General features: G+C 43.3%; 1 protein-coding gene across 1 annotated transcript; it reads right to left on the bottom strand.

Moving 5' to 3' along the window:
* Positions 1-7,533: 7,533 nt before the first annotated feature.
* Positions 7,534-19,703, bottom strand: LOC133893026 (protein LONGIFOLIA 1-like). The gene is made up of 16 exons (XM_062334002.1): positions 19,150-19,703; positions 18,114-18,181; positions 16,275-17,984; positions 16,039-16,153; positions 14,701-15,482; positions 13,194-13,316; positions 12,312-12,552; positions 11,075-11,124; positions 10,851-10,988; positions 9,937-10,243; positions 9,637-9,869; positions 9,327-9,486; positions 9,118-9,239; positions 8,982-9,047; positions 8,654-8,717; positions 7,534-8,125 (listed from the first exon to the last, which is right to left on the bottom strand). Exons 1-16 carry the CDS (start codon positions 19,310-19,312, stop codon positions 7,758-7,760), a joined length of 4,710 nt encoding a protein of 1,569 aa, XP_062189986.1. The 5' UTR covers positions 19,313-19,703; the 3' UTR covers positions 7,534-7,757.
* Positions 19,704-24,573: the final 4,870 nt, after the last annotated feature.

The raw sequence follows: 24,573 nt of genomic DNA, 5'->3' as shown, positions 1-24,573 counted from the left end.
ATAGACCAATATCACCAAAATTGAAGTTTGAAACAAAATGATATGGCCAAAATACGGATTGCAAGTTTCTGGAATTTATACACATCGAAAATTCTGATGCACATATCGGATATTTCTATGTAATACTCTAGTGTTCATAAAAAGAAGTGCACCGGATATTCCGATGATGAAAGGAGAATTTCATTGAAGTATTTATGCAGAGACATTGTTTGGCCGTGAGTTTGGATGCTTTACACACCGAATATTTTGGTGCTTAGAGTGAAAAAATCAACGAAACATCCAATGAGAACGCGATACAAGTAACGGCTAGTTTCAAAAAAGTTGGAGTTGTACTCACCAGATGATGAATAGTGCACTCATTGAAAGATGAATAGTAACACTAGGTTACACTACCAAAAAAGAGTCATCCACGCCCCATCTTCACTGCCCGTTCTTAAGCTCCAGGCGTGCAAAAAAAGTCGTGTCAGTAAGAACCGACAGTGATAGTGGTTATCACCGCCGATTCGTAACACGAACCGGCAGTGATGTTAAAATTATCATTGCTGATTTTTAAAAAGACATGCATAAAAAGATGTGACTTTAATAACCGGCAGTAATAATATTTATCTCAACTGGTTCGTATTCCAAACTGATAATGATAAATATTTATCATTGTCGGTTCTTGAAAAGATGTGCATAAAAAGACGTATCTTTAATAATCGGTAGTGCTAATATCAATCATTGTTGGTTCATGTTCCGAACCGATAGTGTTAACATTAATCGTTGTTGGTTCATATTCTCAATTGGCACTGAAGATTTTCTATAAATTGAACCCGTCTCCTTCAGCCACGCCTATCTTATTTCACTCTCCCCGAAGCCGCTCTCAAGGGGTAGTGACGGTCGAAGTGGAGCGGTGGTCACCAACCATCTCCACTACGGTTGTCTCTACCTCTCGTGCTCAGCTTCAACACCATTCACACGAGCTCCTCGTTGTAGCGACCATTCGTCAAGCTCGACGTATGTCTTGCCCACCGTCTCCCGAGCCAATGCATGCCTTCCCCGTCTCCTCATTCCTCTCACCGCAGTCTCCTCTCATCGTCTCCTCATCTCCTCTCACAGTCCTCCTAGCAGGTAGCCACCTCGCGTATGTTCGATGATCCTGTCGTCTCCCAAGCCAACCCACGGCCGTGTGCCTTCCCCATCTCCTCTCTCCACGTATCCAATGCGTGTGTGAATGTGTATGAAGATAGTTGTGGCAACAGATAGATCTAAAGGAATGGGAAAAAAAGCATATTTGCTTCAATCTAAGTTTGAGTATTAAAGATTATGCTTTTACCGTTCGTTTAGACTTATTATTGTCACTCTCTCAGATAGTAAATTCAATCGGCTAGCGCACAAGATGTATAATAGATGGCGCAGGGCTGCTGTACCGGGAGCTCTTTGACGCAGAATGTCTGAAGAGCTCCTGGTACAACATCTTCGTAACATCTGTTTCTATTTTTAGATTTAGGTATAAAATACTCTACCATGAATATTTCAGCATGAGGTTTCTATCTTAAGTTTAAGACAGTTCCCCATACTAAAGAGTTTACGGTAGAGTATTTTTGCATATCTGAAAGGATTATCATTACCGATTCATAAGCCAACTTATTCACTGGTGGTTCAAAAATTGCTAGTGATGTCAATTTTGAACCGGCTATGATGATATTTTATGTAGTAGTGTTATCCCTTGTTCACAAATTCTAGGCAGCCTTTTCCAATGGCTAGTTTTTGGAGTTGAGCTATAAATACTCCACCACCCAGCCATTTGAAGCGTGTTGGAGCTAGAGGGAGTGCTGCTATTCATATTTGAGAGCTTTTGCCATCAAATGATGATGGTAAAGATCAAGATAATTGGCACAAGATTGAAGACTGATTAGTGCTAGTTTAGACCTAATGTGCATCTAGCTAGGTGATTAGTCTAGAGTTAGGTCAAGTGAATGATCTACACTTGTTACTCTTGGTGCTTCACAGCACCTAGACGGCTTGGCGGTGTTTATATCTTCCGAGACCTTTCGAGGATGTTGTAGAGCGGCCACAAGCTTTGTGTGCGGTTGGAGTGCACCGTGCCGGAGTCACAAAGCACTACCATATTGGAGACAACGGTGAGCGTCCGAAAGAGGCCTAGTAGGAGACCCACCGACGTGTGGGGAGATCTAACAGCTATCTGCATACTTAGCTAGCCAAGGAGCTTGGCCCTTACGAGGGGCTCCAACGTGAACTAAGTTGAGCGGTAACTCACTGATACCATGAGAAATAGTCATCATGTTGAATTTGTGTTCTCTCTACCCTTTACATTCTATAATTATTCCTTTCACTTGCTATTCTACATTTACCTTTCATAAAATTGTCATATATAGTTGGTAGAAATGGTTCTTAGTGCAAAACTTTGTTACTGTATAGTACAAACACTAAATAAATCTAAAGCACATTTAGATAGAAATTAAAATATGTTTATCTTTTGAATTTGAACCTTACTTTTCAGAATCACTAATTCACTCTCCTGGCATCACCGATCCTTAAAAAAGGCTTTTTATGCCTACTATGATCCAGGTTCTCGCTTCTTCCTTTAACTTAGCGATGACATAAAATGGCTTCTCCTTGTGTTGGAAACGTTGTGCCCTTCTTCAGGACACGAGGAAACGTTGCCATGGTTGTCCACCATTGATGAATGGACTCTCTGTATGTCAGTCTATGACTCCAGATGAAGGGCGAGTTGTACTAGCTATTAGATTATCTTTAACTATATTTATTTTATTTCGTTCTTTTTCCGATTCCGCTTCCCATTCACATTCATTTTATTTTCTCTCATCTCCAATAACTTCACTTCGAAGAGATTTATGAAAGAAAATAAAAGAGAATACCGTCCTGAAGGGAATAACCTTGAAAATCCTGACCTGACAGGAACTATAAAAAAAATTGTTAGAGTACTGAAGAAAATAAAAATCCTTTCGTGAAGGAATTTTAAATCCTAACAGGAATCGGTTAGGAATGATCCCGATGAGTGGTGACCGAACTACCCACTGGTTGGCCTGTTTGCGTCCCTAGCTACTGTGTCCAGCATAATGGAGAGAGATGATCAGAATTCAGATTAGTAGCTTATGTGTCCAGCGTTTATTGAAACTCTCTGCTCATGATCTTTTTTTGTTCGGACAACGCTGCAGATGTTCCTACGACGAGTATGTTAGCGATAGGTTGATATGCTCACAATTGCATTGCAATGTTGCACATGTATGTACTGCATGCGTCCATTAGACATTAGCAAGCGATGTACTCCTTAATTAGAAACTGCTGATGCTACCGAGTCAGTGATCATTCTACTGTTGATATGGATTAACTAAGACCATATATATGAGCTCTGCAGAGGTACACGGAAAAGAGATCGTAGACTATGCGCGGTTTGTCATTTTAGTGTTAAAGTTGTTATATATAAAGCAGCAGAATCTTCATCTAAAGAAATGCATTCTGCGATGTTAATTTTCCGAAGTTCTAGTTGGTTGTTACATAGCAGTTTCCTTATTAGGAAATAGGATGATACTGATTCACACTCTCAAATCTCTTTTCAATGGACACAGCCTCATATTTACATATAAAATACAACATATATTAATATTTAAGTTGTACACATCAATCAGTTGACCAAGATGTGTTAAAGTCGTTAAAGTTCGGTCTAAAAGAATACGCACCTCGTCGGAGCCCTCCAAAACCAAACATCTTGTACAATGCCAATCAAGAATTGACAACACAAATTGACCACTAGGGAGGAAAAAAAGCTCTGAAAGACCCACACACTACTGCTTACTTTGACAAGATTATATGATGGAGCGATCACCAAACCCAGTTTGAACAACGCAACACGATCACTACCTCTGTCACGTCCATTAATCGCGCATCATTAGACCGTTGAACAATAGGGCCCTCACAACAGAGAAAAAGGGGGCAGAAACGGGGAGCAAAGAGGCGATACGTGTAAAAGCACAGAAAGGTCCACCCGGTACATTCCTTGACCACAAACGCAACGCCCTCTTGCATGCCAAGTTGCAAACAGAATATTGCCCAGAAATGGGGCCATTGTCGATCTTCTAGGCACAGTTCACAAATGCGACGGTCACTATCAAAAATCGCGGTTACCGATCTTCTCTATCCGGTCCGGTTTTAGAAACCGAACGGTAAGCGAATTTGAATTAAAAAATAAAAAAAAATCAAAAAAAATCTTACAAAAACTAGACACAATTCTAAGACCTTATGTGAAAAAATTTTCAAAAATAATATCATTTGCATCATATTCTATAGGGAGAAAGTTTGAAAAAATGAAAAAAATTGAAACGTGCGGCTCAGTTATTAACTCATGTTAAGAAAAAGTGTAACATGTAAACACATATTTTTCTTGTGTAAAACGTATTTTAAAAAACATAAAGTTCACAAGAATAAAGTGAATATGTTAAGAAATAGCACTGTAATTAACTTTTTCATGTCTACTATTATTTTTCCTACGTAAATCATAGTATAAATAAGCTAATGAAAGTGGTTTCACTAATTTTTGAGGTGTGATGGATCAGTTATAAATTAATCTACTCGCAACACATTTACACAATCATGCATGTTACAATAACTAATTCATGAGTTCATGTATTTTTAAAAGATATAGGATCATGTAAGAAGACTAACAAAATTAGTTTCATGATTTTTGGTTTAGCAAAGAGTAAAATATGCATTTAACTTGGTTTAACAAATACAATTTCTAAAAAAAAAATTATAAGTATAAATATTTTTATCATGTAGATCATGTCACAAGGAAACTAACAAAATTTGTTTCACTTGATTTGAAGCTCAGATGAATTAGTTATTAATTTTACAAGATTGAGATAATTTTTAGATTTTTTTTTTAACTTCAATGAAAATCGAAAAAACCGTTTAATAAATCGAGAAAATCGAAACGATTACCGAGAAAACCAAACTATTACCACAAATTTTTAGTTACCACCTAGCTTCAATAGGTAACCTTAACCCTGCTTCTAGGTCTACTACTTGCTGTTCCTTTCGTTCTCTCTCCTCTCTCGTCACCTCCACCTTCAAGATCTAGAGAGAGAATGACAGAAACACAGAGAGGAGTGGGGGGGAGTGCCAGCTACTAGTACGTTCATGCACCGCTATAGTTTATGTGATTCCACGACGCCAAAATCTGCGTGGAATTGCTTGGCCCTCCGCGGCGTGCACGCACCTGGAGCCGACACAATAACCTGCAACTTGCTGCACCTTGCAGATTGGGAGATAAAAAAATGCCAGATACACGTACTTTTCCATTGCACCCGGCCCTTAATATGTAGTTCGTTGATGGACGGCTTGTTCCTCCACAGTCCACTCCCTTCCGGCTGATCGGCACGTAGCATGGCCATATTGGGACGGCTGGGACTTGTGTAGAAGCTAACAGACTGAGTCCAGTTTGGATGAACTGTAGTTTTATAGCTTTTTTTTTAAAAAAAAACTCTATTTTAGAAAACGGTGGTGACCGTTGATTTTAGTTGTTAGTTTATACAATAAATTTTTAGTTTTTGAATATATCAAAAGCTAGAAAAATTCCTCTTATTTTTCTTTTTCTTCTCAGACGTAGTTCATTTCAGCTAAGACCGTTTTCTCAGGCAGCCAAAAAACACCAAAATCGAGATCAAAAGTTAGCCATTTGAATAGCTTCTGATTTTTTTAAGAAAAGCCAAAAAAAACAACTATCCATAGGGGCCTAATTAAGGGTCTCTACTGGAGCTAGAGAGTGTGGATCGAGGCTTTTAAAATCACTACCTCAAATAAACAGGCAACTTATATAATTAGATTGTAGTAATTTGGTCTACATATTTCAACAATCCACTCGATTGTCGTAGATTGTGAAGTATGAAAAAAATCAAAATATCCATTATACTTTCGAGAAAATTACGTATCCTACCACTAGCCTTACACTCTATCCCCAACGCCCCCACCTGACCGCACCCAATGCTCCTCACGCATGCTCTTGTTTTCCTGCACAACCCTAACAGCTGATGGCATTATAGACTTTTAACATTCAAAAGTAACAATGTAACCCATATAATCTAAGTTGTCAAACAATTATTAACTTTTTAGAATTCACAGCCTGTAAGCTACTTTTCACGAACTGCTTTTTATAATCTCAACTGAAACAAACAGACCTACCCGTCCATGGGAGAAGCTGATGGAGTTATGCTTCTGAATAGCCAATTTAGAGTTTGTTTGGTTGGACTGATATTTTTTATTTTTAGCTGAAAAGTTAGCTTCTGGATTTTAGCTTCTGATAGTTTTTTTCTATTGACTTTTGTAAGAATTGTGCTGTTTACGAGCACTTTGTCTTTTTTTTCAATCTCTCTTCGATGTGTATGCGTAGGATGTAGGGTTTGTCTTTTTATTATTAAGTTAATCCAAAGCTCACTTAGTTAAATTAAATATGTACTTTCCTCGCAAAAAATTAAATATGTACTTTCACTCTTAAATTGAGAAAGTAAATAAATTAAACTAGTGATCCAGACTATCTATTGGATGCATGCATTGCATCCCTACCTGTGTTGTGCGAGAGGAGCCCCGGTATGAACAGTTCATGCGCCACAAGTTTCGCCTCTTTATTCTCTTGTTTCTTTTCTTTTTCTCATGATCGATGTACATTGACACGACCATGGACAGGAGCACACGTTGGGAAAAGGTGGCAGTGCCGGAGGAGGGGAGGGATTTTTTTTAAGGGTACATGCATCGGGTACACACACGCAAGTTAGACTATTCTCAACTATATTTTCTTTTTTATTTTTTTTCTCTATTCTCATTTTTCTATTTTCTCTTATCTTCAACAGTTTACCTTCAAAAAGATTTGTAATTTAAAAAAAAGAATCTCATTTTGAAAAAAAAATAATTTTAAAAATCTTTTTATAACAGAAACCGTGAAACCGTTGAAACACTGAAGAAAACAAAAATATAGAAGATTCTGAACTCTAACAGAAATCAGTTGAGATGGACTTATGATAGATTGATTGGAGGGCTCTAGATGCGAAAAACTTGTAGCATCACGGTTTAATCCCAGGCGGACTCTGTCGCATCATGCCAGCGACCTTGCTAATCGAGGTGACGCTATCCGATAGGGAATCCATGAAGAAATATCTCGTGCTGGCGACGGGTCAGGTCAGTGGAGAGGGCCAGGCGGGGTTGGAAACATGTGTCGCCCGCGGGGCGCGAAGCTGATCGCGGCCGGATTTGGTGCTGCTGCCTGCGCTGCGCGCGCGAGGGAAAGGTAGCATGTGAATGCGACGCTTGTGTGCGGGGAAAGCTTGCACGGCACAAGCCTCTCCGCACAAGCTATGGTCAGCCGTGGCCCGGCCCAAGTAGTTTGGCCCCCTCCCTCTTGCAACACAGCCAACTGCACGAGCAACATCCACTCCATAGAGAGTGAGCAAGCAACCGCTGTCGATAATTTGATGATGAGTAACATGGAAACTGCTGACACAAGTTAACGGGGCTAAGTACTTATAGTTGCTAACTTGCTCTCAACAATATTCCTTTTGATGGGAGCGGGAACTTGCAGATAAGACAGAAAATGGCACCAAATGATAAACGAGCCACACCTAACTCGGACAGAAAAGAGTACTGATCATCACGCAAAATTCCTAGTTCCTAGGAGCAGGTTGAAAATAAAGCCCGAGGAGAAATTTGACTCTAAACCTACTTTGACGGATTACAAAATGACAACTCTATGCTGCAGCCTTTGTTTGGTTGGGACCATTCCCGTTCCCATTGTGGGAGGGGCGTCGCTGTTGATAACCATTCCCATTCTGGGGGTAGCCGTTACCATTCTGACGGTAGCCGTTCCTGTCCTGATGGTAGCCGTTCCTGTCCTGAGGGTAACCATTCCCTTGCGGTCCTCGACCAAGGCCAGGATACTCGTTCTGATTTCTGTAGTCATTCCTCTTGTTATTGCCATCATGGTAGTTACCATTGTTCACAAAGCCCGTTCCCTGTCCAATGAAATTGTCCCCATGGTAACCACCTCTGCCTGACTGGAACCTACTGCCACCAGCATTGCCATTGTCATTGCCACGGGTGATGACACCATTGACAACTGAAATCAAACAGGAATTTGGCACATCAATTGAATTCAATAAAAGATGAGATAACCCAATGCATGCACACAGGGATGCTTGGCTGAAGCACAAGATCTTTAACTCGTATGTTGTCAAAGGTTAGTGCAACCGACAAGGCCCAGTAAACAGTAAAGGGCTATTTGCTAGAATTTACAAAAAACTAATCAAATAAGTAGGGGGCGGCAACTGCTGATTTGCAGTTCATGGCAACATAATTTAGCTAGGATGGAAATTAAAACAAACTGCAACTCAAGATGAATAATTCATGTGACGGGTATTTATTATGTCACCAGTAGTGCCAACACAGCTTAACCGTCCAGGTTATGCGGCGTAACTGGTGATTTTAAAGTAACAGGTAGGGGCACTGGCACCCATTCCTTTTATGCAGCCTAGTAGACATAACTTTACAACGGGATCTTGGGAACATGTAGATGGTAAACCATACCCAGTCTATTTACTATATAATTCTGGTGCCCAGTGTTATGCAAATCAGAATGCTTGCTCACCTCGTGTTGTGGTTCTTTTCTCCTCAACATGTGATTCTCTCAAGCCAAAATAAACAGGGGATGCCTAAAAGATGAAGGAAATACTAGTAAATATTGTGAACCATCGTTCAGATATTCAAATGTTAGAACCACACTGTACAAGCATATTCAAGTCCAAATACATAGATGACTGTGCTAGAGCTAATTTAAACTACACAATAGATTCAATATAGCTTATTTCGACTGCAGATGCCTAGTAAAATTGAAACCAAAAGCACCAATGCAACTGAATAATTAAACTTCTAAGTATGCTCTGAGCCAAGTCAACTGGACATGCAAGTAAACAAACCTCGATTGCTGCTTGCATGGAATGCTGAGATTCAAATTCAACAAAGCCAAAGCAGAACCGATCAGGCTGCAGCGACATGATAAAAATGTCAACAAGGATATGATTTGTGGAAACTAAACCTACAACTTTAACTAACCTGGCGGTTTCTGACTTGTATACCACCAGGTTTAATAGCACCAAACTTCTTGAACTCGTGTTCAACCATTTCAACAGTTGCGTTGAAAGGCAAATTCTTGACATAAATTGAATACCCTGGCTCTGCAGAACAAGGTAGTGTTATACTGTATATAAAACAAGCCCATTTCTTTTGTTTGAAACAAATGAATGGAGCAGAGAAGAACTAACCATCATGGGATTTGTTTTTAGAAATATTTTTATCGATTGCAAGTGCAGTATTAGTAGCATGGGCAGGCTTTGGAGGCGAGGACACAGATTGAGCTGTCTTTGGCCTTGGTTTCGGTTTGGCAGCGGGTGCCGACGGTGTGCTCTCCCTCATGACCTTAACCTATAAGGCAAGTCATCAACATCAAGCAGTAAGCATGAGCATAACAAGGAACGAATGCATTGCATGTTCTTCTATAGATGAACATAAGAAGTCAATCATCTTAGATACTTCCAATGGGGGAAAAGTACAAGAAAAAAATGTATAACTCACAATTGATGCATAAGTCTTCTTAGTAACATCCTTCTCAACTGAAGCAGTAGTAGGAGCGGCCTCAGGTATCTTCTCTACACCCTCATTAACCTCTTTCACGCATGTCTCAACACCAGCATCATTTTTATCCGGAGAATCGCCATTTGCAGAGGGACTTATGACTTCATCATTGACAGGCATGTTTTCTGTAGATGGAAGATCTGGCACTGTACTCTCCTTAACTGAACCTGTTTCTGGTCAAATACTGAAATGTCAGCAAATACGCAGAAGACAAATTTAACTGTATTCATATTCCACTACCTGGCTCAGCCGGCAAGGTGGCACTCTGTGCACTTTCAATATCATGGCAAGCTATAACTTCATTTATCTCAGTCGATGGCCTTGCTGATACAAATCTAAACATATCATTCAAAACAAAATAGCCTCCGTTTCCTTGTGGAGCAAGAAAGAATGACTGTGTAAATTTTTGTTTCACAGCATCAGGAGTAGTAAAGGATCCAGTAACCAAAATGAGCACTCCACCCCCGTGGGATGACTGTGAATCTACAGTCTCTAACTCTATCAAACAGTCAGTGAAGTCTGTAGACAGAAGTTGCACATTGACATCCTGCTCAAGCACAGAAAACAAATCGATCAGACAATCAGAATCTAGGAATATAAAATGAGTTCTCTACAAGTGATAAATCTTGCTTAAGTCACTACTCATTAAAAGAATAACAATGTTGGGCGATTTTGATCAAAAAAGAAGCATAACAATGAGTTGAGTACCCAAGAACCCTAATGCCTTGTACCTGTCCATGTCACATAATGCTCAATAGTAAGATGACCTAAGACCATACACCATCAGTAAGAAGTTATTACTGACCACGACTTTTAAAGTGCCTTAACCCACACTTGTTATTTGTATATATAAATATAATGGCCTGCCACTGCAACTTGTTCAATTTAAAGCCATAATTTAGTCTAGATAGGAGACCACATGATTTAACAAATAGAAGAGAAGCTTGCTTGCCTCAATATGCTTATAACTATTGAGGGATAATCAACCACTATACTCAATTTCCTTTAAACTATTGAAAATAATAAGGTGGGTCTAATATCTACTGCTTGCATAAAAATCGATCTCCTGAAATTCAAACCAAGGAAAGTTCCATAATTTAAACTTCCCAATGCCCATTAATAGCATTTTTATCATAATGTCACACAGAACTTACATGCATTGTAGTTACAGTTGTCATGTTCCCATCAGAATCTGCTCTACCAAGTTTACTTGAATCATCATAGAACCTATGGGCATGCTCTGGTGAGTTACATAGAGTTTCGTAGTATTGTTTAATAAATGCACCCCCAACCTGTAAGCAGAACCATAAAAATATCAGTTCAACAATGCAACTATTATCAGTAGTAGATTGTTAACAAAAGGGGAGAAAAACAATACCACATGTGGACTATAAAGAGCAGCTGAGCTCCCAGCTTGCATAGCCATTGCTGCACAAGGCAAAGCTAAATTAGTATTTGAGAGGTCTGAGGTGGATTAATAGAAGATGCATAATTATCCAGCGTAACCAACAAAAAATGCAACACTTTTAAATCAAGATATTTCGGAATGAAATGTAAAACTGAGAAATTCGAATTGGCTGAGCACGCAGGCATCCAGCCATGAGCTCCACAGTTGCCAGGTAACTAAACCCTTGCAAACAACAAGCAGTAAGCAACCCCAGGACAATTGGTCCAACAACCTATGCAGATACCACTTCTCTCCTTAATAACAACACCCATATAGAAAGTATAACTTACCACGGGACAAAAAACAGACATCCAGAACCATGAAAACAACCCAAGCCAACAGAATCAACAATTAACATAAAACCATCCACCGCAGCTGGCGTCCTGCATCTAGTCTACACCCATGCAAAAATTTATGTCGAACGAGGTGAAAAGCAATAAATATTATACAATTTGAACTGCCAATGAAAACGCTCCCACCCGAAGCACAAAAACACAAGAGACAGCAATGGTAGTTCATGACTACATGATTCCTACCTACAGCTTGAAAATCAACCTAGAAGCTCTAACACTCACAAACCCTGAAATTCATGTTAGATTTACCACAATTAAGCTGTTTTCTGGTGCTCCATGCTTGCCAACTGCTAATACTAGCTTAAACGCAATATAGGACCTAGACAAATAAAGTTCACAATTTCACAGGAAAAAAAAAACATTAATAGCACCCCAAACATGCCATTCATGCAATGTCTCCGTTATTTTATATAAAAAGGAGACTTTTCCACCACTTAAGCGCGTAGATCCTATGTAATGCTACACAGAAACACCAAAGAGGATCTAATCGTCATGACCTCAAAGATCAAAGACTCCAACTGCGACTCCCATCCAAAACAATCCCGAAAATCACGGGACAAAAAGTACAAAATCAATTGTAACTGCAATCAACTCGATTCCAAACAAATCCCCCAACCAAAGCCCCAATATCGCACAACAGCACCAGGCACCAAACACATCTCCACGCGTCAACCGACGGAAACCCTAACTTGCACCGGTAGTGCCACGGCGAAAACACAATCATCCGCAAACCAACTCGATCGCCGGCGACAACATGCCTTCATTAGCCTACGCGGAGAGATCGAGAGTGGCAGAGAGAGGGATGGGTGTACAACCTTCGGATCGGGAGGGCACGGAGACGGCGCCGCCCCAAGACGACGCCGCCGCCTGCGACGGGGCGGGAAACCCTAGCGAGGCGAGTCGGCGACGCGAACAGTAGCGGACGGGCGGGCGGGCGGGCGAGGTGGAGCTGCTGAGGCGGCGGAGTTCGAGGTAGCGGAGCGAGAGACGGGGGGCGGAAGGGGCCAAGGGTTTTGGGGGGCGTGGCCGATCGATTCGAAGCAGTACCATATTCCACTGACGCTTGGGCCCAGGATAGCAACTGGGCCCAGTACTCAGGCCGGATGGGTATGCAAGCCCGCCGCGGGCCGCACGTGATAGTACAGCCCATGCAGCTTCCTTTCATCGTGTTGTGGCTCGGCCCATTAGCAGCTGAGCGGAAGCGATGCCATCGGGAGTTTTTATTTTTATATTTCGAAAATCAAAAAATTGTGAAAATAAATGTCTGTTTGAAAAAATTATAGAATTATAAATTTTGTTTTTCTATTTTTTATTATATAAATTATATTTTTATCTAAAAAATTTAAAAGCTAGATCATAGTATCATCTATACCACTATTTTTTCATAATTTTTTTAATAGTGTTTAAAATTTTACGAACAATAAAACGTAAGTATTGTCGGCTTTCTAATGGGTAGGGTTTTCAAAAGGAAGTTTTTTTTATAATTTTTATTTTCGAAATATAAAAACAAAAAGGTCTGACATCGGCGTCGCCGTCAGCGGCAGGCCGTGCCACCCGCGGTGCGCCGCCACCGCGGGGCGGGTCGGTCGCCGTCCCACCTCGCAGTGGCGCCAGATGATGAACCTGACGAGGAGAGTGGAGGCGAGATACTCTCCTAATCAGCGATGACCCGGCTCCCTGGTCAGCGGCACGCCCACCATGTGCTCGGCGAAATGCTTGCGAGGCCGCGCGCGCGCGCACGGGAGACCGGAGAGCGCCTGTGCATTCCATGCCAGCTCGGCGAGCAGCGTGTCGGCATCAGGTACGCATGCGCCGAGAGCCTGAGAATGCGAGAACCTAGGAGCTTAACCTTTTCCAGAGGACGGTGGCGTCGCCCACCGTCGGTGCCTGCTCCCGCTCCGGACGTCCTGCCGATGGGACGCCGGATGAACGGATCCCGGGGGCTGCCATCCATGGCGGCGCCGGCTTTCCATGTGCCTGACGCCTTGGCAGTTTACACGTGCGAAGCTGATGAATCTCTGACGGTCAATAATGGCGTTGAGATCTTTACAGTGCAGGAGGCTGAAGTGCGTGGAGCGACGGAACTCTGAAACTCTTGGCCAGATTGGTCTGAGTGGTGGTGTGGATCATTGCAATCTCGACTCTATTCACTGTCTGTTGGCGTACAGTTTGGTAGATGGCATGCACGCCGGTCTGGGGTTGGAGCTTGGAGGTATGTATGCCTTGCTCTGTCGCTTTCAGATAATGCACGTCCTTGTCAGTTCAATCCATCTCTCTTCTGCGAATTTGCATCTTGTGTCATGTCTCGTGTGCGAGATGGTCTGGCACTGACTCTGCTGCAGTTATATCGTTGAGAATCGGCATTGTCGTTATGCTGAACAGGAATGTGAGCTGCTTGGTACAGAACCCCCCCCCCCCCCACCACCACCACCACATTGCGATGCATGGATGCTATTTTCAGACAAATTACTGAATTCAATTGGGGGTAATGATCAGTTTCATTGATATTATCCCCATGCGATTGTCAGGTTAGAACCGTTGCGTTCTTTTGAATATAGAAACAGTTTGGGAACTACAGGGTTAGAACTCCAAGTGGGTGTAAATGTGTCATAGCCACTCTGGCAGAGTGGCAGCCTGGCAGGAAACATCTCTTATCTACAATAGAGTGAGATGTTCCTAGAATGCAGAAGCCAAATGGACCCTTGTTATCCAAAACAGGTGCAGATCGAGTGCAACTATTGCTTCAGATGGCTAGTTCGTGAAAGAAATAATAGCATGATTCGGGCAAAAGAACATTACATCAATCGAGAAGAGTTTATGAAGAATATTATGACCTTGTTTGGTAGGGCTTCGACTCCCAGCTTCACCTCAGATCTGGTGTTTGTAGATTAATATAAAGTGATTTATATATCTATTTTTAGTCTAGAATGTAAACAAGATAGCTCACTCAAACACTCTCAGCTCTAGCTCCATAAATTTATATAGCTAGGGATACCCTGCTCTAAAAATTCTTAGAGTTTGAGCTCTGCCAAACAGACCCTATATATTCATTTGCTTGCTTCTTCTAGTGCCAATGGCAGTGAGACTAGCGTCGAGGATCATTCTTCTAAAGTTTAATCTTCAGAAAAATACAAAAGGTTACATTTACCAGTAGTGGCTAAGCTTCTTAATGGAAACAACTGCTACCAAGAATATTCAGTTTACACTACTGAAAGACAGCTGCCTCCGTAGCTTCCATTGTCCAAAATGCATCTTCTCTGCAGCATCGCCACCTACAACCTCGTCGATAAGGTCCTTGAAGATGGATCTTTCAATATCCAAAACCATGTCATTTAGCTCAGTGTCAAAGCTCCCCCAGTCTTCTGTTCCATTGAGTGCACCTTCAATGTTTTCATCCTCATCCTCTTCAGAGCATTTTATGAGCCTGTCAACCTCAGTGCACAAGTCCTTGAATAGTTGCCACCCACTTAATTTCCTTGACTGAAGAAACTTTACTGATCGAGTTGCAGATCCGCAGATGTTCATCTTCTGAGCTATGATTTCGTTTACCAGATCAAACACAAGTCTTCGGTGAAGCTTTCCAGCATAAGGCTTAGAACTTTTCTTCGTTACACTGAAAGCTTGAATTGTTGAAACAAAGTCTGGCTTTGTTTGTTCAAGAATGAGGAAGAGCTCCGGATTGATTGGATAACTGGATGGTCGGAGCTGACCAGGGATTGCTGCAAAAGTAAGCTCTTTATGCAGAAGACCAGATACTACAAGTATCTCGTAGATATACTGGTGATCTTTATTTGCAGTGCTTGATGTCATGAGTTCTTTGGCTTTTGCAGCTTCATCATTCATTGATTGCAACTGCTCAAGCTTCTGGATGAGGGCTTCCAAGTTTTCTGGTTTAATCTGGCTGACTTCACTGCTGGTCTTCGACTGTGGTGTGTCAGGCAGGCTGTTTAGGTTCCAGCACTCATCTGAAGAATGTGTCTCGCAATCTGAACAAGCAGAAAATGGGTATATTCAGAAACCAATGCTTAATATAACTGCAGAACAATTAAATGTATCAGACAGAAGTATGGAATTCACTGCCAGATAAATTCAACTGAAGAAAACATATAGACAGGACATACGAAATCACTGTCTGCATACAGGATCCATTGAATCATGTACACTAGGTGTATTTGTAGAGGGGGACACTGGTGGGACATCTACACTAGCATGCATACACACCAAAGGACACACAACATGCTCCTGCATAAACAAGTGCTACATGTGGGGCTTGCAGGCATACACTTTTGAGCACACTTAGCTGCTGTGGTTCCTCCCAATCGCAGGACCACAAACTACTTGGTAAGCTTTTATTGCAGATTATCTGTCACTAGCGTTATCAGCACGCTGACAGCTAGCTATGTTTGTCCTTTGAATGACACTATGGGCTTATGAATTGAATGAGACCAAACAGTAGGATCTATGTTAATGTTCTTGCAGGAAACAGTCGGTTATCTTGTGCAAAGTAATGCAGATAAACTAATTATTAAACCAAATTCTCACCTGTGAATGAATCTGAGATCCTTTTATGATAGAAGGATGTGTCGAGAACCGAGACAGGGCTCGGGATGTTGTCCAGTGAATGAATATTGTGATCTGAACCCAGAATGGAAGGACCCTGGAAAAAAAAAGAGATTGTTCACTAGTAAGTATCTTAGCAGTAAACAATGAATACAGAATACATGGAAAACTGTAGAACTAGATGGTTTCGTCATATACATTTTTTTCTTTATATGTACCTTGTGACTTGCTGTTGCAGCTGTGTTGCTTGGTCGAACAAAAGATGGGCTGACATCCAGAGCCTTTGGGCAATCCATAATACTGACATCAACTTGCTTCGCCAAGCTGATTCTGCTCCCTTTACTCTGCAAGACCTCGTTGTCACGGTGGCTCTTCACTTGAGAAGGCTTTGATCTTGTTCTTCCTCTAGGGGAGGCAGCTTCATTGGGCTTGTTACTTGGAGATTTTGGTGAGACCGGTGGACGAGACCTTCTTTCAGACTCTGCCTTCTTTTGCATCAATCTGGGGCTTGATGAGCCTGTAGGCCTCGGTGAGCTTGCACTGCTGGCAGGTTCTTCAGACTTTGATTGAGCTCTTGCTATCCGAGAATGGTTCTTCTCATTACTACCGGTCTCATTCTTGCCAGTGAGAGGTAACTCTCTGGGTGGCAACTTTCTGAAGATTCTGAGACCTGCAATGGGAGCAACTGAAGAAAATGAAACCCCCGATTCCCCTGTTATTCTTGCAGGCTTCATGACCACAATGGGAGGCTGGAAGTTTCCAGAGTTGGTGGTTCGATGATATCCTGTCCTCTGAACAGCCACTGGTCTAGCATTGCTGTCATTCTGCCGCTTAACATCCTTTGCATGCAGTGCACCAAGTATTCTGAGAGCTCTGAAGTCCTTGTTACACTCTAAGAATTCAAGACCCCCGAGCCTCCTCTCTATAGCAGCATAGACAGACTCAGTTCTTGGTCTCACTTCAGCTTCTCGAAATTGTGGTGCCTTGATGTTGGTGGCACCTCTCTCCTGCTGTCTCCAAGGAGCGGCTTCGGTAAGGATTCTTGGGGAAGGCTTGGTTTTGAGTACTGAAGACTCATTCTTCAGCTGCAGCACACAGGAATCCTGGCAAGTGCTCCTTGGGGAACGTGATGGCTGCTCATTTTGAGTGACTTGCACAGGTCGTGGGGATTTTGAAGGGTCATAGTCGCCCGCAATTAGCACCCCTGTAGCAATTGTTGCTTCTTCCAACCCCATCAGCTTGGCAATGACACTGTTGGCTCTCCTGTGGCTCGGGGAATCTTGAGGCTTCAAAGCATCTAGGAGTGTATCATCAGTTCTCTTGTAACTAGAGTTCTTCAGGCGTGAGCTTGGACTCAGAGATTCTTTCCTGCTGTCCAAAGACAATCTAGGAAGCTCCTTGAGCCTTGTGGAAGGCCTCTTGCTTTCCTGGGTTTCGGCTGACCGCAGGAGTCTTCGGTCATCACATGAGAAGCGTGATTGCTCCTGGAAACGCCTGCCAGATTCAGTGACATGTGCAGGAACCTTTGTGCTCCTGTCAATCCCAATGACATAGGTTCCATCCATTGATTTGGACAGCAGCAGTGGTCTCGGTGAGTCCTTGTACTGCCCATTTCTCCTTGCCTCCTGCACCGAGGTTTTCACAGTTAAGCCTCCAGAGTCCCGGTTGATAGAGTCCTTCACGATGTCCCTGAAACCGACATTAGGATGCCCAGGCTTAGTGTTCATGTCTGTGCCCTTCAAACTTGGCGAGCTCTTCAGTGAACTCTGCACGAAGAGCTCCTCATTGATGTAAGGAAGCTCGTGTTGGACCGATTTGTTGCCATCAAGTGATGAGAAGGATGAACACGATGAGGAGGAAGAAGAAGCTCTTGATGATTCTATTGAAAGGCTACTGTTCTCGGTCGTACATTTGCTGAATGTTTTCTCCTGCATAAGCAATTGATAGGTCAGTGCCTGCTTTTTGATGCATCCAAAATATACTTATGCTGCATGCATAATATGGTTTTCCTGAGCAAAAAATAAAAAAGTTGAGTCCAATCCAGATAGGAATTTTACCAGTATGATCTTTGAGGTGCTTGAACTTTGAACTGGAACATTGCTGCTGCTCTTTGGAAGAGTATTGCCTGGACAACATAAGGAGGTATTAGAATTGTAGCCAAACATCTAAACAGAGAAAATAGAACAATTTGCCATGGTAATGAAAAACATGGATTGGGGCATAGGCGATGAATTAGTTATTGAAAATCACTATTACATGAATGGAAATTTTATAATCAATTGTTGAGCTGTCCTCTACAGTTAATTTGTCATCACTAGAAGGGTTTGTTTTTTAAAAACTGAATGTTAACCTGTCCTCTTCAGTTTGATTATATAAATGAAATTTATAATAAACTGCTCGGCTGTCCTCTTCAGTCAGTGCAAATAGTTATCCTCGTGCTATTTCTGGATACCCAAATCCTCATCATTGGATGTCATTATGCCGACGTGGTGTTCATGTAGTGCTAAAAGAGGCCATGTGTTGCCATTAGTGCATTATTAAGGAAATGTTTCCATAATCACAGTTACTGCAGGCAACTACTGCTACAGTGTACGACATGTTTTCCTTACAGCATTTAACTTGCACAACAAACCTCTTAGTCTCTTGTCAGTATAAGAAAGTGCAAATAGAATTAGGATTCTGGTATCAAGATGACAATCTGTTTGTACTTCTGAGCAGTTTTATCAACCAAGGTATTTGTTTTTTTATTCATCCATTGTTTTTTGCTGAACCTTCCAACTGTCTATCTTACCAAACTTTGAATAATAGCATGGAAGGACATGTTCTCATTTTTCAACGGACGCAAGGTAACAGTATTTTTTTTTGTCAAAAACCACCTAACTTTCTAATCTCTAGTCAACATACCAGGACAGGTTGTAGCTAATAACTTAGAGAGCGTGATTAAAACTGGATAAATCCTTAGAAATAAAACACTAACGAAGAAAAGAAAAAAAAAGATTTTGCTAAAACTTGAGATATTCTAAGTCAATGTGAACATAGCAGAGCAGAGAGATGCAGAGAGCAATAACCAGTCCAGGTTCAGGAAGTCTTTACCTGGAGGTGGAGGCAGCCTCTTCTGCGCTTGCCGGCCGCCGCGCCGTCCAGTGATCAGCCGCTGGCGGTCGAAGATCTGAAATATGCCGGCCATGCACCCCATTTGCCGGTCGAACTCCGGCATGTCGTCGGAGAAGTCGCCGCCGTGCATCCTCGCCGGCATCTTTCAGGCTCCAAGGTTCTCAATCTGATCAGACGCCGAAACGAAGTACACCCAAGAAGATCACCACGTCACCTTGAGGTGCAAGTGAAGGCCAGCCAGGCCACAGTGCAGCACCACACCGGAGCTAGAGAACCTTCCGAAGCAGAGGGAGTACCAATCAGAGCACCAGCAAGGCTGCAAGAAGCAGCAGCATATCTACCTGCACCCTGTACACGCGTTCAGAGGATCCTGACGTTGGAGCTGAACTCTCTCTTTTCTCTTCTTTTCCTTTGGGATGGGGCGAGTTCAGAGGAATGTTATCATTGCTGCGCCATGCAGGCTCTCGTGAGGAGGAAAGGAGAGGCCCAAAGAGAGAGAGAGAGAGAGGGGGGGGGGGGCTCTGGCTAGCTTGGGTGCGTGTGCGATGGGGTTGAAATAAGAGAGGGTGGGGGAGGCACCGGCATGGTGTGTTGGGGTGGGTCAAGGTGTGTCCCTGGTCCTCCATCCATCCATCCATCTGCCGCTGCATCACAAGGCCATGTGAGGTGCTGATCATTGCGCATGTGATGCCTGTCAGTCAGGCCGCAGCGCCCGCACCGCACACAGGCGGTTTAAGCAACGCGGGCCAGACCAGCCGGCCCTTCAATTCTTGACGCGCCTGCTCCAGCCAGCTGCGTACCGGCCGGCACGCCCATGCGCCGTGTCCAGCCTCAGTCCAGCCCTGCCGCGTAACAAAACATACGGTTGGGCGATGCATGAAGATGAATCCATTCATGAGCAACGAATTGATCGATACCGACGATGATGCTTCTGTTGCTGCTCTTGTGTTATTAGGTCGGCTCGGCGGTCGGCAGCTCATCGGTTGGCGACCGTGCCCCGTCGCGTCTCGCCGTGCTGCGTTACCTGCAACCCGAAGGTGGCTTGCGGTTTTCTGCCACACACGGCGGGGCTCCGGCCGATCCTGGGAGGACATCCACAGGTCGGCTCGTCGGCATCGCCACCCTTAATTCTTGCCAGGATGGTGAGGGGAACACCGGTCCCGGTCCGCGCGCGTATTATACGTCACGGCCCGTGCGTGAGATCCCGGGAATACGATCTGCCGCCATGTATGGTCGCGTTTGGAGACACATACGTGCGAGTACGACGTGGTACTGGCAACACTGCCGATCGTTGCATTCGTTGTGTACCATGGCTTGGCGAGTGAACTGCTCGGCGTGGCCTTCTCTGGATGTGTGTGAGTGAGTGGCTGTTTACCAGGCAGGCCCGTGTGATCGAGCCTGTGACTCTGAGCTGATGGATAGATTCCTCTTGTAGGGTGGACCTGGTAATTCTTTCATTGCTTTTTGTCATGATGGGGAGCAGGAACCTGTGTGTGTGTGTGCCGTATCGCCGTGAAGTCATGTGCACGTAGTCTGTAGTGTGAGTACTGGCTCCCCCATGCAAGCAAGCACTCTGAACCCATGATATCTGTTAGTGCTGCTGGTGGCTTCCGCCACTCTGAACCTGTGATCTCTTTTACTGCTTGCACCTGTGATCTATCTTGGCTAGAATTAGGGGCTTTTTGCTGAGTACAATAGTTGTGTTTAGCACCTCTGATTTCCCAGAAGAGAACAGATCTGGAGATGGACTTGTAAAGTTGTGTTTGGACAGAACCATTATGAGGCACAGCTATGTGTAGTAGCATGCACGGTCATTGGACTTTAGTGCGCTTTAAGAAAAAAAAAAAAAGCTCACTCGGTCTCATACAAGCAGCTGTAGCATTAACACGTAATTAAGCCTGTCAGAAAAAAAGGTAGTGCACTACTATGTTAGAGTGTGGTATTAACACTTATCTTAAGGTTGTAGTAGTACTAGGTTACAGTGTGTGGGTGATTAACACAGTAATAATCTGTAATGGCCATATCTTCTGGTTGGCCTTTGGTGTTGCAAGCTCACCACCCTCTTGAATGATGATACTGGTATCAAATGCAGAGTCCCAATCATGTTGAGCCACCTGTTCCAATGAACACCAATGCCATTTTCCCGTCCATCCTTAGGCTACTTTCAATGCATTATGTCTGTAATTATTTCTTAGAGGAGATAATACAATAAATACACAATTGATAAATCCGAGAATATTATATGTTCGTTTGTTTCTTGTTTCTTGGATTTCAAGCTTTCATAAGATACTAACTACTTCTCTTTCTTCATTTAATTGATTGCCATATCAGATTTTATCCTACCTGAGGTGTATTTAGTACATAAGACATATGCCAAAGTGGAGGAGCATCGAGAGTAGACTTATGCGCTTTGCCTTTCGGTTAATTATGCGCTAGCCTCACATGGTGACTGCATGATTAGCAGTAAACAACTCCAAAAATAATCATGTTGCCGACTGGCTCGCTACTGCTGTGGTAGCAGAACAGTTTACACCAATCCAGGCGAGGAGAGGATGGCTGCGACTCCGAGCACTGACTCCCTCGGCGCCATGGCGGTGGCCCATGCATGTTGCCGCCTCACAAATCCCAAAGCCATACGACGCGGACGCGGATGCAGATGCGGCAGAGGGGCGAGGCACGGAGAGGGATATGCCATGCTGCTGCGCAGGTGCAGTGAATTGATCACGCTTAAACTCTGCACCACTGCTGCTGCTGCGCAGGTGCAGTGAATTGATCACACTTAAACTCTGCACCACTGCTGCTGCTGCTGGTGCCGTAACTTTCTGCAGCGAGCAACTAACTCTCTGCGTGCCTGCCAACGCAAGGAAAGCTCAGCTCAGCTGCTCGACTGCTGCTGCTGCAGAGGCTGGCTTAACTGGAACCGAACAAGAACGCAAGCCAGAGACAGTGATGATGCATTGAGGCGCCTGTCGATCGGCGGGGCCACAGGACCAGTGCGGGTGGATCTGGGGGCAGGGCTGCGCAGTGCTGGCGAGCTGTCCTAAAGATTGGAGGGCTTGGCATTATTGACACTAAAAGGATGAAAGAATGCTTGCTTGTTAAATGGATTTGGAGAATAACTCAAAAGAGAAAAGTCGTTGTGGTGCCAACAACTTTACAATGAAATATATGCAACAAAGTGATTTCTTTTCATCTTCAGCTCTCGGGGGCTCACAATTTTGGAGGGGTTAAGCATCTGTTTAAGTGGGGATACATAAAATAAAAAATGGTGCTACCACACAATTTTAGAATGATGTTTGGCTAGGGGAAGTTCCACTTAGAATTCAATTTGAAGACTTGTACATAATTTGTAGTGATCCTAAGGCCTCTGTGGATAAGATAAATACGGAGGATGGGTGGCGTATTCATTTTTTAGGAGATCTTTGTCTGAGGGTCAGATGCAGCAGTGGGGGTTACTGATAGATATGCTACAGGGTGTGGAAGTGTCAGAAGGACATGATCAGGGGGTTTGCGCTGTGGAGAAGCATGGAATATACACAAGCAGTTCTTTATATAAGCAATTGTCTTTGGGGGTGGTTAGTGTTGGAAAATAAGGTATTTTTAGATTTAATTTAATTCATAACTAATTTATGACTGGAAATTGATAAACTAGCATATTCATATTATCAAAACATAATCTAGATATGTGCAAGATAGCACTACAAATGAATAGATCTACTATACTCGAAATTAGGAATCACAGAAAATAAAGTATGAGTAAAATGATTTTTACGTACTGGTTCTATGCTGTGAAGACTACTGATGATGTGGGTTGCACTGTGTTGACGGTGCGATCGATCCTGCTGACGATGCGCTGAATTTATTGACGATGACAGCGGGCGACGCCCAAACGACTAGGAAGACGAGCAGTGCTTTTGGCCCCGAGCGCCCACTCCCGGACCTGACCCTTCTCGGGTCCTTGGGGTACTTTGGGTACTCGGGAACCAACTGCTCTTGGTCCCGAGCGTCCACTTCCGGACCTAACTCTTCTCGGGTCATCGGGGTACTCTGGGTACTAGGGGACCAACTGCACTGGGTCCCGAGTGTCCACTCCTGGACCTAGCTCTTCTCGAGTCCTCGGGGCACTCTGGGTACTCGGAGACCAACTGTTCTTAGCCCCGAGCACCCCCTCCCAGACCTGGCTTCCCTCGGGCCCTCGGGGAGGTGGTCCTCGAGGGAAGACGCCATGTGGCAATGTGCTGTCTTGGCCTTAGGACTCGAGAACCCTCAGATCCCATATCACCAACAACAACAGCTAAGGGGGCTTGAACCCCTCCCGCCCCTATGAAGATCCACCGCTGCCTCTATCTATAAACTTTGGCTTTCTATATATAGTCGGGATATATCCCTAGTTTCTAAAAAGTGCTGGCGAGATGTGTCGTGTGGTTTGGAGGAATTGGACCCCCCCCCCCAACCTGTTTGGCTCCCGTCATCATCATGTTGTGCTTCTCCATTAGTAAATCATCAATGTAAATTGAGGTTAAGTGATGTTCACAGTTACAATAACCTAAATTTCTTGCTCTTATAAGTAGTGATCACTTGCACGTAAACTTGTAATTTCCTCATGTGTTCCAAGTGTTGACACTCTCCAAACTGAAATTGGGGAGGCATGCAATGCATAAGCCGGCCATCAAAATTTTTTCTTTTTTGAAACAATGGCAAGAGTGTTGCCATCCATTAAGGAACAACAAAGGTTTTTACATTAACAGAACAACTGCCATAGCGAAATCGATAGAGTAACAGTTAAAAAGAGAACAACCAAAAATGACTACAAACAAAGAAAATTAACACCAAATGAATGACATATAAATATAACATAGTAGGCTTAGAGGTTTACATCAAGATTTTATCAATTGGAAGTTTCCCGCGACCAAATTTGAAGAGGTTCCCAGTTCCAGCACTTGTGAATTGTGATTCTAAAACCATGGAATTCAATGTTGTAGTGATGGTTAGGTTATGTGGAAGGACCGATAGCTGCGAATTGAAGGGAGTTTGTTAGGGGCGTGTTTGGTTCAGCTACTCCGCTTGTGCTGGACGTGTGCGTGCAGCCAGACAGAGAGGGACTGGCGTTTGGATGCCTGCACCGGTGGGAAATGCTGCACCCGCCGGTGCAAATGCATACGCCCAGCCAGGCCAGCGGGAAACGCCGGATTTGGCCATTTCTCCCGGGGCTGGCTGGTGAGATGCAGCAGATTAGCACTAATGATGAATAATTAGCGAATATTAGCTCACATTAGTACATTTTAAATTATATTAAGATTTAATATGATAAATTAATTACCATAGAGTGTATTTATGCAAAATAAACATCATGCTTAACACTTGTTTTTTATTTCAATCTTATGTAATATATACTTAATACGG

This window comes from Phragmites australis, chromosome 15, assembly GCF_958298935.1.
Source record: "Phragmites australis chromosome 15, lpPhrAust1.1, whole genome shotgun sequence".
In the NCBI taxonomy this organism is placed as follows: domain Eukaryota; kingdom Viridiplantae; phylum Streptophyta; class Magnoliopsida; order Poales; family Poaceae; genus Phragmites; species Phragmites australis.
This window is presented reverse-complemented; position numbering and strand designations above follow the sequence as displayed.

Excerpts from the sequence above, each read along its gene's own strand:
- LOC133893026 (XM_062334002.1), bottom strand. The coding sequence starts at position 19,312 with ATGCCGGCGAGGATGCACGGCGGCGACTTCTCCGACGACATGCCGGAG. Across the intron at positions 15,483-16,038 it reads GATCTCAGATTCATTCACAG|ATTGCGAGACACATTCTTCA; the intron begins GTGAGAATTTGG and ends CTGCTTGTTCAG. Across the intron at positions 8,126-8,653 it reads GAAAAGAACCACAACACGAG|TTGTCAATGGTGTCATCACC; the intron begins GTGAGCAAGCAT and ends GTTTGATTTCAG.